Here is a 12518-nt window from a genome sequence, read left to right on the forward strand (position 1 = left end):
TTGTGTTTGCTTCAGTACATCACATACTGTTTAGTTCATTGTGTTATCGTGTCATATATTGTTTTATACTTTTTAAGCACCACAACATGTATGCATAGTGTATGCACATGTCTTCACTGTTAACCCATTAAAGACCTTTCAATTCATTTTGACTTTTGGTTTGCACATTTCTTTTTGGTCATTTGGGATACGGGGAGAGGAGACACTCACACACCACACCCATCGGGGGACAACTCTGCTGAAACAACAGGACACCATCCATACAGGACATTACCCTCTGAGGGCAAGGACTCACATCAGGCCGTGTGAGTTTAATGTATATCTGAGACTCCAGTATATGAGTCTGTATTTACCCACTCCAGTCAGCGTTGAGGGAGAGACACCACACAAGCCCGTGTGAGTCACTGGATCCATATATTCTATGTATTCTGTGATTAGTTAGTGGGAACCCACCATCCATCCCACCACCGTCCACTCCTACCCCACCCCCCCACTCCCCCTTCCCACTCCCTTTTTCCCCCCAATCCCCCAATGTGGACATGATACACTAATATCGTGTTTTATTCTTTTATTCTTGTCTTAATACTGCATCCGGATCCACTATATTCGTGAGGTCCACGAGGTTCGCGCTGACCATCTTCACACCACTACAACACCATGCCAACCACACAGAATATGTTTCCACAGATGTGTTATTATTTGGCATAACCACCGAATACCACCGTGTTTGGGATCCCAGTTGTCCACAGCCTCTGAAACCTACAGGAGACCATTCTCTATTAATAGCGTGTAGCCTTACCGGGGTTAGGTACCATCTAAATAGCATCTCATAATTGTTCTCTTTGAAAACTGTGCAAATTGAGCTTTTAGCTGTTACTTTGCATATCTCATCCCAAGCATCAATATCTATTGTGTCTTCTAATTCGTCCTCCCACTTCAGTATATACGCACACTTGCTAGCGTGGTCGATATTTAGTAGTATTTGATATATCTGTGAAATCAGCCCACACTTCAGGTACGTAGACTTATATAGGAGTTCGAAGTAGGTTGTGGAGTAGGGGGATTGTGAGGAATAGATTGATATAAAAATGTTAACTTTTAGAAAGTTAAATATTGTGGAGGTTCATTTGCCCTTGTCATTTAAAAATTGGTGAAACTCCTATGAGTGCCAACAATAAGGTCATCAACTCTAGTGAGCCTAGCTTAAACCTGGATATAAAAGGGTGGCCCCCCCAACGACTGGGGCAAATAGCGGGTTACCGAAAAAGGGGATCATACCTGAATTATTTGAAGAGGACATATCTACTTTTAAGATGGTCCGACATGGATAGTGTGCCTTACGGTGGAGGAAGGCTTTATAGTTTGCTGGTCTATCTTTACGAGATAGCCATAGGAGAGAATTGATTTTTGTCGGGGAGCAAAATAGTTTTCAATATCCACCCAGCACCTTGAGTTTCTCGCAGAATTCCAGAGGAGGATCTGACTCAACCTAGAGACCTGGAAGTATTTAAGGAGGTTAGGAATTGCCAGGTGAGTGTTTTAATATACAGGTCTTTCAAAATGTCCAATAGAGCTGAAGTCCTCCAAGACCAGATTGAGTTCCCATGAAGGCATGGGAATTTGTATCCATGGTTTGATTCTTGGTTGCCTTGATAAATCTGGATTGAGAGCAATTTGTTTATTAAGAATAGTGCCCAGGGCTGACACCTGTACTTTTGATGAAGCTGGTTTAAGCGTTTTTAAATCGTAGTTGTAGAAACTGATGGATCTGAGGAATTATTGCCTAAAGTGGAGTAAGATTCTCCTTGTGGCACTAGAAAAAGAACATTTTTCATATTCTATAACAATATATAGTTGAGGTGACAGCATTTCTGGAGTGAAGTAAGGTATCAATCACCTGGTCTGAATAGTCCCATGCTCTCAAATGTCTTTTCTCAACCTCCAAGCCAACTGAAGGAATCCAGGATTGGGATGGAGGATCAGACGTTGCGTCAGCAGGGAGTATCCATGGAGTGTCTATAGAAAGGTTCATTAAGTCTGCGAACCATGCCCATCTGGGCCAATAAGGCACTATCAGTATAGCATTTGCCTAGTCTCTCCTGATTTTGGTTATCACCATTGGTAATCATGGAATGAGAGGGAACCTCCATGATTTACAGAGGCTTTGGGATTTGGCCATCTAGAGCAAAAAGGAGCAACCTTTTTTGATTGCTCTGGAAGCCATCAGGTCTATTGATGGAAGGCCACATCAATGTAATATTTCTATGAATATCTGTGGACACAACTCCCATTCTCCTGGCAGGACTGCTGGTCTGCTCAAAAAGTCAGCCTTTATATCTTTGTCTTTGGAAATGGGTCACTGAAAGATGGGGAACGGTTTGTTCTGCCCATTTCAGGATTTTTGAGATCTGAGGTTTTACGTTACGGTTGCCCCCTTCTCGGTTGATATAGGCCACTGCTGTGACATTGTCCGACAAAATTCTGAGTGGAAGGTCCTTTAGAACTGAACTCATTGTTTGAATCACGTACAATACTGCGCGTATCTCCAGAATGTTGATAAGTAACTTGGTATCTGCTGGTAACCATTGACTTTGGACCAATATGTTTTGGCAAAAGTCCCCCGTGCCCCCCCCCCCCCCTTTTCTGTTAGACTGTCATCTGGAAAGCAGAATCCATGTATGTGGACCATGGACCTTCCTTTCTGAAGGTTCTTACGCTTGATACACTAATGAAGACTTTTGTTTTGTGGATGCCAACAGAGGAATTCTGTCTCGTGGTGTTCGGAACTTGGTCCTGCTGTATTAAATAATGTCGACCTATAGCCATCTGAGATGGCATCTGGCCCATGGAACTATGTCTATGACCGAGTTTAGAAGCCCAATGAGGCACAAACTGGAGTCGGGATGGAGAATTTATCTTTAGGAAAGAGTTAACTTTTCCAATGATGTTGGTTGCTTTTAACGGGGGTAAGGACACTATCCCCTGTTAAGTATTGAACAGGAGCCCAAGAAACTGAATATGAACAGGAATCATATTGTTTTTTGTATTTATTATTCATCCATGGTCTTATTGGTTCTTTGCGGACCAGCTGAATATGAAGTTGTATTGAACTGAAAACATCTGGCTGCTGTGCAAAAACAAAGGCATTTGTGATGAGCCCGACAAATCAGTATATATAGATAAGCATCTCAGATCGATTGATGCGAAGTAATCGCCTTGCTATACCGCTGACATGAATGCTTTTAAAGGATTCAATTTTTAAATGATGGATTTAAAATAGCAATTGACATGGTAGATGACGTCAGATGCTGGGGACGTACAGTAGAGTCGTGCTCGGGAATCTGTGCACAGAGGGTGGAAATGGCCTTTCTCACTCAGTTCCACAGTGTTAAATATTTTCACCCAATGTGTTTCACTCAACAATGAGCTTTCCCTGAGGAGGAAAATATTGAAAATTGAACCCCATGGAACAGATTGGGAAGGCCATCTCTACCCAGACGCCAGAGCACAACTCTCCATCCCCAGCATCTGACGTCATATACCAGGAAATGTTGCACAGCATCCTGACTGAAAATCGGAGTGCCGACACGAGTGAGCAGTGTGTTCCAGAGTGGCGTGTTCTTCTGACCATAGTGGTCTACAAGTTTGATTTACTATAAAATATGAGGGCATTACAACAATTTTCGTCAGGCTAATGCAGTTGATGTGGTGCACTTAGATTTTGAAAAGGCTTTTGATAGTGACACACAAGGTTAGTGTACAAAATAAGAAATTGGTCTGGGTAAAAAGATATTTGCACCTGGATTGAAAACTGGTTGAAGGGTGGACCGCAGAGTGTTGTCATAAATGGGACTTTCTCAGGTTGGGCTAAAGTTGTAAGTGGAGCACCTCAAGGATCGGTACTGGGACCTCTGCTTTTTAACATGTTTATTAATTACGTTGAGGTTGCCCATAGAGAGCAAAGTCTCCATCTTTGCTGGTGATACTAAATTGTGTAAGGTAGTAAAATCAGAGCAGGATGTAATTTATTTACAGAAGGACTTTCTTCTGAGCACCTGGCTACAACATACTCCAATCAGTTTGAGATTTCTGGATTGTAGCTATGACGATGACATTGTAAGAAGCATTTAAGATGCCTAAGGCAACACTTATAGTGCCGGCGACATCAGGCTGCGGTTGCTGGAAAAATCAAATTGAGATGACTTCCAGCAATAGCGACCAAGCCGTCGCTCTGTCGCGCTTACTATAAGCACATGCTACGGTGGCAATACATTTGTTTTGACGAAATGTCGTGTCGCTGGCACTACAAGCGCAGCATAATATACAGCTAGAGACTCCATGTTAAAACCTACCCAATGTAATATAATATGTTGGTAAGGAGGTACATTCATATCAATGTCAAACAAGACACAAAGAGGGAAGGGTATGTCTTTTTGAACACATTCATTTTAAAAGGGCGACATTGTTCACCCCTTGTCATGCCATTTTACATTTTTTATTCAGTAATTCAGATCACCTTGTTCTTAAAGCAGTTTATTTTGTGCTTCTTAGCCCTTGAACGCGAGAAATAAACGTAATCAAAATAGATTAGCTGCATCAAGTTCCTTTGGCTAATAAAGAATGAAACGAAGCATTTTTGTAAAAGGCCAAAAAATTAATTTGTCGGGAAAAACTTTATTGTGTGCAATATCTGCAGTTTTGTGTATCCCCTATTGTGACGATAGGCCCTATCTATATTCAGTATTCTACCACTTCAGCACACCAAAGGTTAATTTGAGTACAAATTACATCTGAAACATACATAGTTATGTTTTTTTGGGATCAGGTCAGAATGACCCTGCCTCTTTGCTTTGTCTAAAATGGGGTTGGAGAAGATCAACCTAATCTGGGATTGTGGGATGATTTAAACCATATATCCACATCTCTTGGCGACAGTGGAAATAAGAGTACATAAATGTTTGCCCAAGATGGGCAAACAGAAAATAATTCTGTGTGATTTGCACTCGTTTGGCTATTGTATGGTAAATGGAGGACTTCGTAGCCTCTGAGCATAATAGTGGAATCACAATAAATAGGTAGCCAAATTTCCCATGTACTGAAAGAAAACAATACAATTGTATTTAACATATATACTGTACAACAAATGGTGAAAAAATATTTACAGTGTGCATCTAAATTCCCCAGTGCTGAATGAGCGGACAAAGTAGATGGATTGCAACTTTTAATTTGCGCGCGCCCCCCCCCCCGCCTCCTTACCTTCTGCCCCATCTCCGGCGTCAAATGACATCACAGGGTCATGTGACGTTGCATGACCCCGTGCCGGTTACCATGGTGACGCATTGCCGAAGATCAGGTAAAAGCTGCTGCACAGGCCTCACACGGTCCCTCCAGCACTTCATTTAAGTGCCTTGGGGGAGAGCGCGGGACCTCTGTAGCTTGTGCGCCCCCCCCACTTTATGCACCGCTGTGCTAGTGGATGCTGCCCTCTCCAGGATTCAATATATAAGCAGAGTAATATACCAAGAGTGTACAAAGTCTCCACAGATGTAAGTGGAGAAAGTAAATGTATCCGAGTTATTGTGTATCCAATAAACACAAATAACATCTAGGTAAAAGGATACAAAATGACCAACCTGATGCAAGATTATTAAGGTTCTTATATCAGTGTATACACTATAGGGATACAAAGTAACGGGTCTGAATACCCCAAATCTGCTTAACCCACAGAGAAACTGTATAAGAGGTAGATAAACTGAGCACATATCTAATGCTGTAGCTGCCAAATAAAATATCCCTTTTTATTTGGCAGCTACAGCATTAGATATCTGCTCAGTTTATCTACCTCACACTATACATATAGATTTACTCCCGACGTCTCATGATAGTCAGTATCTGTGCCATCAGTGCATTTTTACATCCTTGCTCCTGGAGTGCATGTGTATTTACTGACTGTGCATGTATAGACCATCTTTTGTGATGAACTAGCACTCATTCTGCCTACCTCTTATACAGTTTCTGTATGGGTTAAGCAGATTTGGGGTATTCAGACCCGTTACTTTGTATCCCTATAGTGTATACACTGATATAACAACCTTAATAATGTTGCTTCAGGTTGGTCATTTTGTATCCTTTTACCTAGATGTTATTTGTGTTTATTAGATACACAATAACTCAGATACATTTACTTTCTCCACTTACATCTGTGGAGACTTTGTACACTCTTGGTATATTACTCTGCTTATATATTGAATCCTGGAGAGGGCAGCATCCACTAGCACAGCGGTGCATAAAGTGGGGGGGGGGGGGGGGCGGAAGCTACAGAGGTCCCGCGCTCTCCCCCAAGGCACTTAAATGAAGTGCTGGAGGGACCGTGTGAGGTCTGTGCAGCTTCTTTTACCCGATCTTCGGCGATACGTCACCATGGTAACCGGCGCGGGGTCATGCAATGTCACATGACCCTGTGATGTCATTTGACGCCGGAGAGGGGGCGCTAGGCAGAAGGTAAGGAGGCCGGGGGGGGGGGGGGGGGGGGTGCGCAAGTTAAAAGTTGCAATCCATCTACTTTGTCCGCTCATTCACCACTGGGGAATTTAGATGCACACTGTAAATATTTTTTCACCATTTGTTGTACAGTATATATGTTAAATACAATTGTATTGTTTTCTTTCAGTACATGGGAAATTTGGCTACCTATTTATTGTGATTCCACTATTATGCTCAGAGGCTACGAAGTCCTCCATTTACCATACAATAGCCAAACGAGTGCAAATCACACAGAATTATTTTCTGTTTGCCCATCTTGGGCAAACATTTATGTACCCTCATCGATCTTGTTCCGAATCCAACTTGGCTTGTTCATTATCAATTATCCTGATAAATAGGTTGGGCGGTAGAATATTTTCTGTATATCTGAAAGTGGAAATAACCAGAGCATTTTTTTTATGTAGCTTAAAATGAATTCCTTAAGTGATCTGGGTAAAAGAAGTGTGACCAGGAAGACATTCCAAGTCAGTACTAGTTTACTAAATGTAAGATATTTGGGATTCCATATAATTCACAAGGATGTGAAATATGTATTTCTTACAAGGGAGCTCAGCTGATTAAATAGGTATCCCATGACAGGTTGGTCTATGTTATCTATCAGATACATATTTCCCCTGTAAACATTAAAGTTACCCTATCAACATGGGTGTCCACACAATTATTTTAATTGAAAAAATGTTGTTTGCAAAGGTGGTATCCTTGTAGGTGTTATAGAAAGTAAGTTATGGGGTATTTTTATACATATTTAAAAAAAAAATCTCTCCCCAGGCATTAAACTTGTCAGAAATTGATGAGTAGGAGTTTAGGACACACCCAGAAGGTGGGGTTATTCAGTTTCCAATGCAGGGGTATTTAGCATAAAAATCATGCATTTGGGATATGAATAAAAAATTCAACACGGAGTGTTCTTCACTTGCTGTCAATCTTCTCTGTCATCAGCTTCAGCAACATCTCCGAATAATGTTCCAGTAAATGAAGAGTAGGATTGCTCATTCCTTGCTCCCTTATCAAGGGTATTCTGTGGTTACAGGCTGTGCTTGTGCTCTGAGCACTTCCCACCAAATCCATCTCGCTACGAATGTGATCAAAAGCCTCAGAAAATAGAGTCTTCATCTGTAGCTTCTCCTCAAAAGAGCCTTCAGAACATTCGATCTTTGGAGAAAACATATAGCAGGATGGTAAATTAGATGCTTAGATTTAAGTGACCGATACTTCCTAAATTCACTTTTGCTTCTAGGGAAAGCAGCAAAGTAATGCTGACATTGCAGAAATTAAGAAGTAATACAGTAGATGCATAGAGACCAGTTCAGTAGTTTAACTGCACTGAAAGGATTAAAGCAACATTATTTTAAGCTGCAATCCCTGGTATCTGACAAAACTATTTAAGGAATTTAACAATGTACTTGGCACTCTTAACCACGTGTAACTGTGCTTTAATATCTGGCTGATTTTCTCCCCTTTATGCACACAAAACTTACTGTAACTTTGGGGCCTCGGAATTGTTTTTTTTGTAAATCAAGTGTTTCCTCTAGCCTTAACCCCACCCTGTCTATCAAAGAGACAGTAAAGGTAAGAGAGGGAAAGAACGAGGGCTCTGCCTGCACAAACACTTACTGAACACACATTGGTATTAAACAAAAGGCAGCAGCCAGAGTAAATCAAACCCCTACCAAGCCTCAACTCGCTAGGTTTATAAACCAACTTAAAATGATTTTTTTTTTTTTTAATTAGTTAGAGGTGTTTGACTTTTTCACTAAAATCTATCGCTAAGATTTAACACCTTAAACATGTCACTCACCGTTATATACTTTGGTCCTATGAGGGACTGCCCATTTAAAAGATTGAGTTATGTTACCAGCAATGTGGTTAGTTTACATCTCAATTCCTTTTAGAGTTAGAACATCATGTCCAGGACATACTTGAAAACAAGAGCCAACTCTCAATGTATTATTTCCTATTAAAACATTTTATACATAAATCAAATGCCTGAAATACCAATATAAAATGGAACATCATTATAGTGTGTGTGTGTGTGTGTGTATGTGTGTGTGTGTGTGTGTGTGTGTGTGTGTGTGTGTGTGTGTGTGTGTGTGTGTATGTGTGTGTGTCCTTGTGCTTAAGGAAGGGTTATTCTATTTTTGAATTTGGCAGTCTTAAATGCAATTGGGGAAATTTAGAATGTTTATGTAAGATTGTCACTATGGCCCATATTCAATATGCTGTAAAGCTGCTTCTCTGGGCTGGAGAATTTATCAGCTCTGTTTAAATGAATAGGACTAAAATATGAGTGCCTATGACTTCCTAGAGATAGACAAATACCAAGAACACAAGACGTACAATTTATTTTTCGGTATCATTGAGTAATAAGTGTACTTTAAAATTTTACCTCATTATACAGCTGCAGTGTCTTTTGAAATGCGCTGTGAAACTCTTCAATCATCACTTCACATTTACTCAACAGAACACCTTAACGCAAAGCAAAAAATATAGTTCTTTAGTTCCTCAAATCACAATATGTTAAGACTTTCCTTAATACTGTAACAAAACCTCAAAGTAAAACATGCTTCTAAGGCAAGACTATGTAATGTACATTACTTACTAGATGCATTAATGTTACTGGGGGATGGGACTGCTCCAGGTTCCGACATATGGCTGACATTAAAGGTAAATTGGTCCTCCCTGTCTGGATTCTGAGGAACATCAATTTGATGTGAGGGATATGCATGAGTTGGAAATGCCGATGGAGATAGTCTCTGGGCGAAGTCCTGCGAGTCTAGTATAATGTTGCCTGTGGTAACCTCTCTCTTTGTAGTTTCTCCACATTTGTTGGTCAGGACTTCTGCTATGCTGTTTTTCTCTTCCCTTCCTAATAGTTTAGATAGGTTATTGACAGATTTAGCTTTTTTCTTTAAACGAGGAATAATCCCACAGGTGGATGGAGGAGGCATTAACATATTATCAGACAACGTACTGGAGATGCCAAGAGCAGATTTTGCCTTGGCTTCCTGGTTTCCAGAAGACGGCATTTGTTCAGATGTTCTAGAGGATAAGAGCAGCTTGCAGGCATTATCCTCTGCAAATTGACTCTTGTTCTGTTCCAAGAAGTACAAGTCAATGCTAGACACTGGTCTGACTAGATTAGACAACCTTTTTTGGTCTACTGCTTGGGTTGTATTCATATTTTCTTCCATTGACACGCAGCGGAATATTTTAGCCTTAGAGCTAGCAGTGGCTTCCATGTAAGATCTCCCTTTACTGGTTTTGCTTAATGTATTGTCCTTGTTTAGACAGCCAGGAAATGTAAATCGCTTTGCTGCAGTCTCACTGTCACGTAATTTCTGAAAAATGGATGAGTCTGAAAAGAAAAAAAGAAAGATATAGCATTAGGGAAAATTATTTCCAATTCCAAAAATTCTGTGGTTACTCAAAGCAGAATTTATATTTGAAAGTTAAAAACCTTGTTTGAAAGTAAACATGCTATATCATTTTAAATAAATGTAGAATAATATTTCTAGTCCAGAAAGTGGTGCACTCTCAGTACTTTAGGAAACTGCCACAGGAACGCGACAAACGCGATCCAGTGCAATAGCACAAAACCACTGATAATCCAAGATGCAGAAATGAAAAAAAAAAGTGGCACTTCAGTGTTCTTTCACTCCCGTGATCACTACTGTACCAATAAATCTATTTAATTGTGAAAGACCACTGGAGTGCCACTTTTTTCATTTCTGCATCTTGAATAATATTTCTATACTCCTTATATGTAGAAAAGAATGGCATCAATAATCCAACCTAATCTAATACAGGAGATTATTTTGGATTGAAACCCTAGTCATTTTTGTTTTTTGCACCATATACATAAGGAACCTTAGTCTAACTGGTTAATGGCATAATTTGGAAAGTCTAAAATGGGCACAAGATAATATGCCGTGGCAGATCTAGCAGGAACCAACCTTAATGTGTATATGTTTCATTCTCTCTGTCAATCTGATTTTTTCTTTCTGTATCTTTCATTGTGTACATCTCTCTTGCCATTGAACCCCCCTTGCAAGTCTCCTAGACCCAACAGAAGGGGAAACATTGCAGAACTCCCTTCCCCAGTTCTGGTTTTCCTTTGATTAGGTGGTATTGGGGATATGGGGTATAAGATGGGAGAGTCCAATACTATTAGAATAGTTACTCAATAGCACTAAAAAAAAAAAAAACAGCAATTTATAGCAGTTACCCACTATTTAGAGGTCATATAAAGATAAAGTATGGTGTCAGGGAAATTGCTCACTCTTTCAGAACTTGAAGCAACAAAATAATTTTTCCTGCAGAGACATAAGAATACATGGTTCTAAAATAAGAATGCTTCAATTCCCTTCCGTTTGGGAGGCTTTATAATCATTTGCAATGTTTATGGCAGACCTGTAGCCCTTCATTAGGTAAACACTTACCTGAACACTGAACCTGGTCGTGTTTCCAGTTTTCATAGGAACTGCTGTACCAATACTGGTCCGACGAAATGGTTCATCAAGCTCATTACTGTATTTAGTCTCTCTCAGTGGCAAGTACTGGAAGCCTCTGGGAGAGTGCAGCATACAGCATACAGCATACAGCATACAGCATACAGCATACAGCATACAGCATACAGCATACAGCATACAGCATACAGCATACAGCATACAGCATTACTCCAACTCCAGATGTATCCATACTGCTAGTATCTTATGCCAAGATCTTGGATCTCTAAAATATCATTGATAGCTTTAAAAGTACCAACGTTCTATTTACTGTAGACCATTTGTGGCTAGCACATCGAATGCAACAGTGCTGTAACAGGTTTGAACACACTATAGGAGCCATGTATCAACTGCATTTGTATATTAAATTATTGCTAAGGAGGACAATTTTGGATAAGCATCAATGTACAGTACTTTGCTTCAGATTTGACTGCTTTTGTCCCTGGTGCACAAGCTTGGGGAGTTATAGGAGAAGCAAGTGCAACTCCTAAATGTGCAATATTTTGGAGTGATTGGATCATAGTTTCTCACTCCCATTTCTTAGCTTCATCTGACTGTATGCAATTTCCTCCAATGAAGGATGTGTGCAATGTAAAACTGTATAGGGGCTCCCGGCTGCAAAACGAGTGCAGAAAATAGCATCATATTTATCAAAGAAAAGGAATGCCGTTGAAAGCAAAGTTTTTTCTTTGGGACAAAATTATTGCAAAACCGTGTCAGATTTAACAGTTTGCAGTCAGGAGACTTTTGTAAATGACCTCCCTCATACACCCAGGTTTCTTATCTGATCCAGGTGCAAATATAAAGACAGACAGATGTCCTACCGCTCAACCTCTTAATCATCAACGATGTAGAGTTACTGAGGTGCAAAGAGAATATGAATAGACATAAAACACATAAATGTTTCCCTAATCAGGGAAGCACAAAAGATTCCCATATAAATGCACTCTTACAGATGGGTTACAGCTGGATGTTGAGAACAAATAGAATCTCTGAGCTATAGCTCAAACTCCTACTCTACTCTTAAAATCAAAAACATAGTATTTATTCAACCAATATGCCATGACATATTAACAAGTGTACAAATTAATGACATATATATTTACTATAGTGTGTTTAAAATCCTCTATGGTGATTGCAGGGTCATTGAGTCAATGCAGTCAGTTCACATATAGGAACACTGCCATCTATTGGTTGTAGTGTATAAGTGTGTGGCAGGTATATCTATTCACAAATCTATATCCTAAAGCTGCGGCCAAGATGCCGCTGAGTCCGCTCATGCTTGAGAGCGGTGACGTTACCAACTCTCCAAGCATGAGCGATCGGCTGTGGCTATTAAGGGAGGGGGCGTGTCATTGGCTGAATCGGGGCTGTGTGTTTGTCCCTACATTATCTCCCTCTACCCTTCTCTCCATTCTCTCCTCCCTTCCACCTCTCTCCACTCCCCCCCCCCGTCCACTTCTCTTAGCT

General features: G+C 40.3%; 1 protein-coding gene across 3 annotated transcripts in view; it reads right to left on the reverse strand.

The window, feature by feature from the left end:
- Window positions 1-6758: 6758 nt before the first annotated feature.
- Window positions 6759-12518, reverse strand: part of WDR62 (WD repeat domain 62) — a 74348-nt gene continuing 68588 nt past the window's right edge. For 2 of the 3 annotated variants that reach the window (XM_075608726.1, XM_075608725.1), the window contains 3 exons: window positions 9143-9898; window positions 8930-9009; window positions 6759-7695 (listed from right to left, as the gene is read on the reverse strand). In XM_075608726.1, coding sequence (XP_075464841.1) covers window positions 7453-7695; window positions 8930-9009; window positions 9143-9898 — 1079 coding nt within the window. In that variant the 3' untranslated portion in view covers window positions 6759-7452. Of the gene's footprint in view, window positions 7696-8341; window positions 8498-8929; window positions 9010-9142; window positions 9899-12518 lie in introns of all 3 variants that reach the window. The other variant, XR_012802664.1, reaches the window with a different exon arrangement.

Source organism: Ascaphus truei, chromosome 7, assembly GCF_040206685.1.
Source record: "Ascaphus truei isolate aAscTru1 chromosome 7, aAscTru1.hap1, whole genome shotgun sequence".
Lineage (NCBI taxonomy): Eukaryota > Metazoa > Chordata > Amphibia > Anura > Ascaphidae > Ascaphus > Ascaphus truei.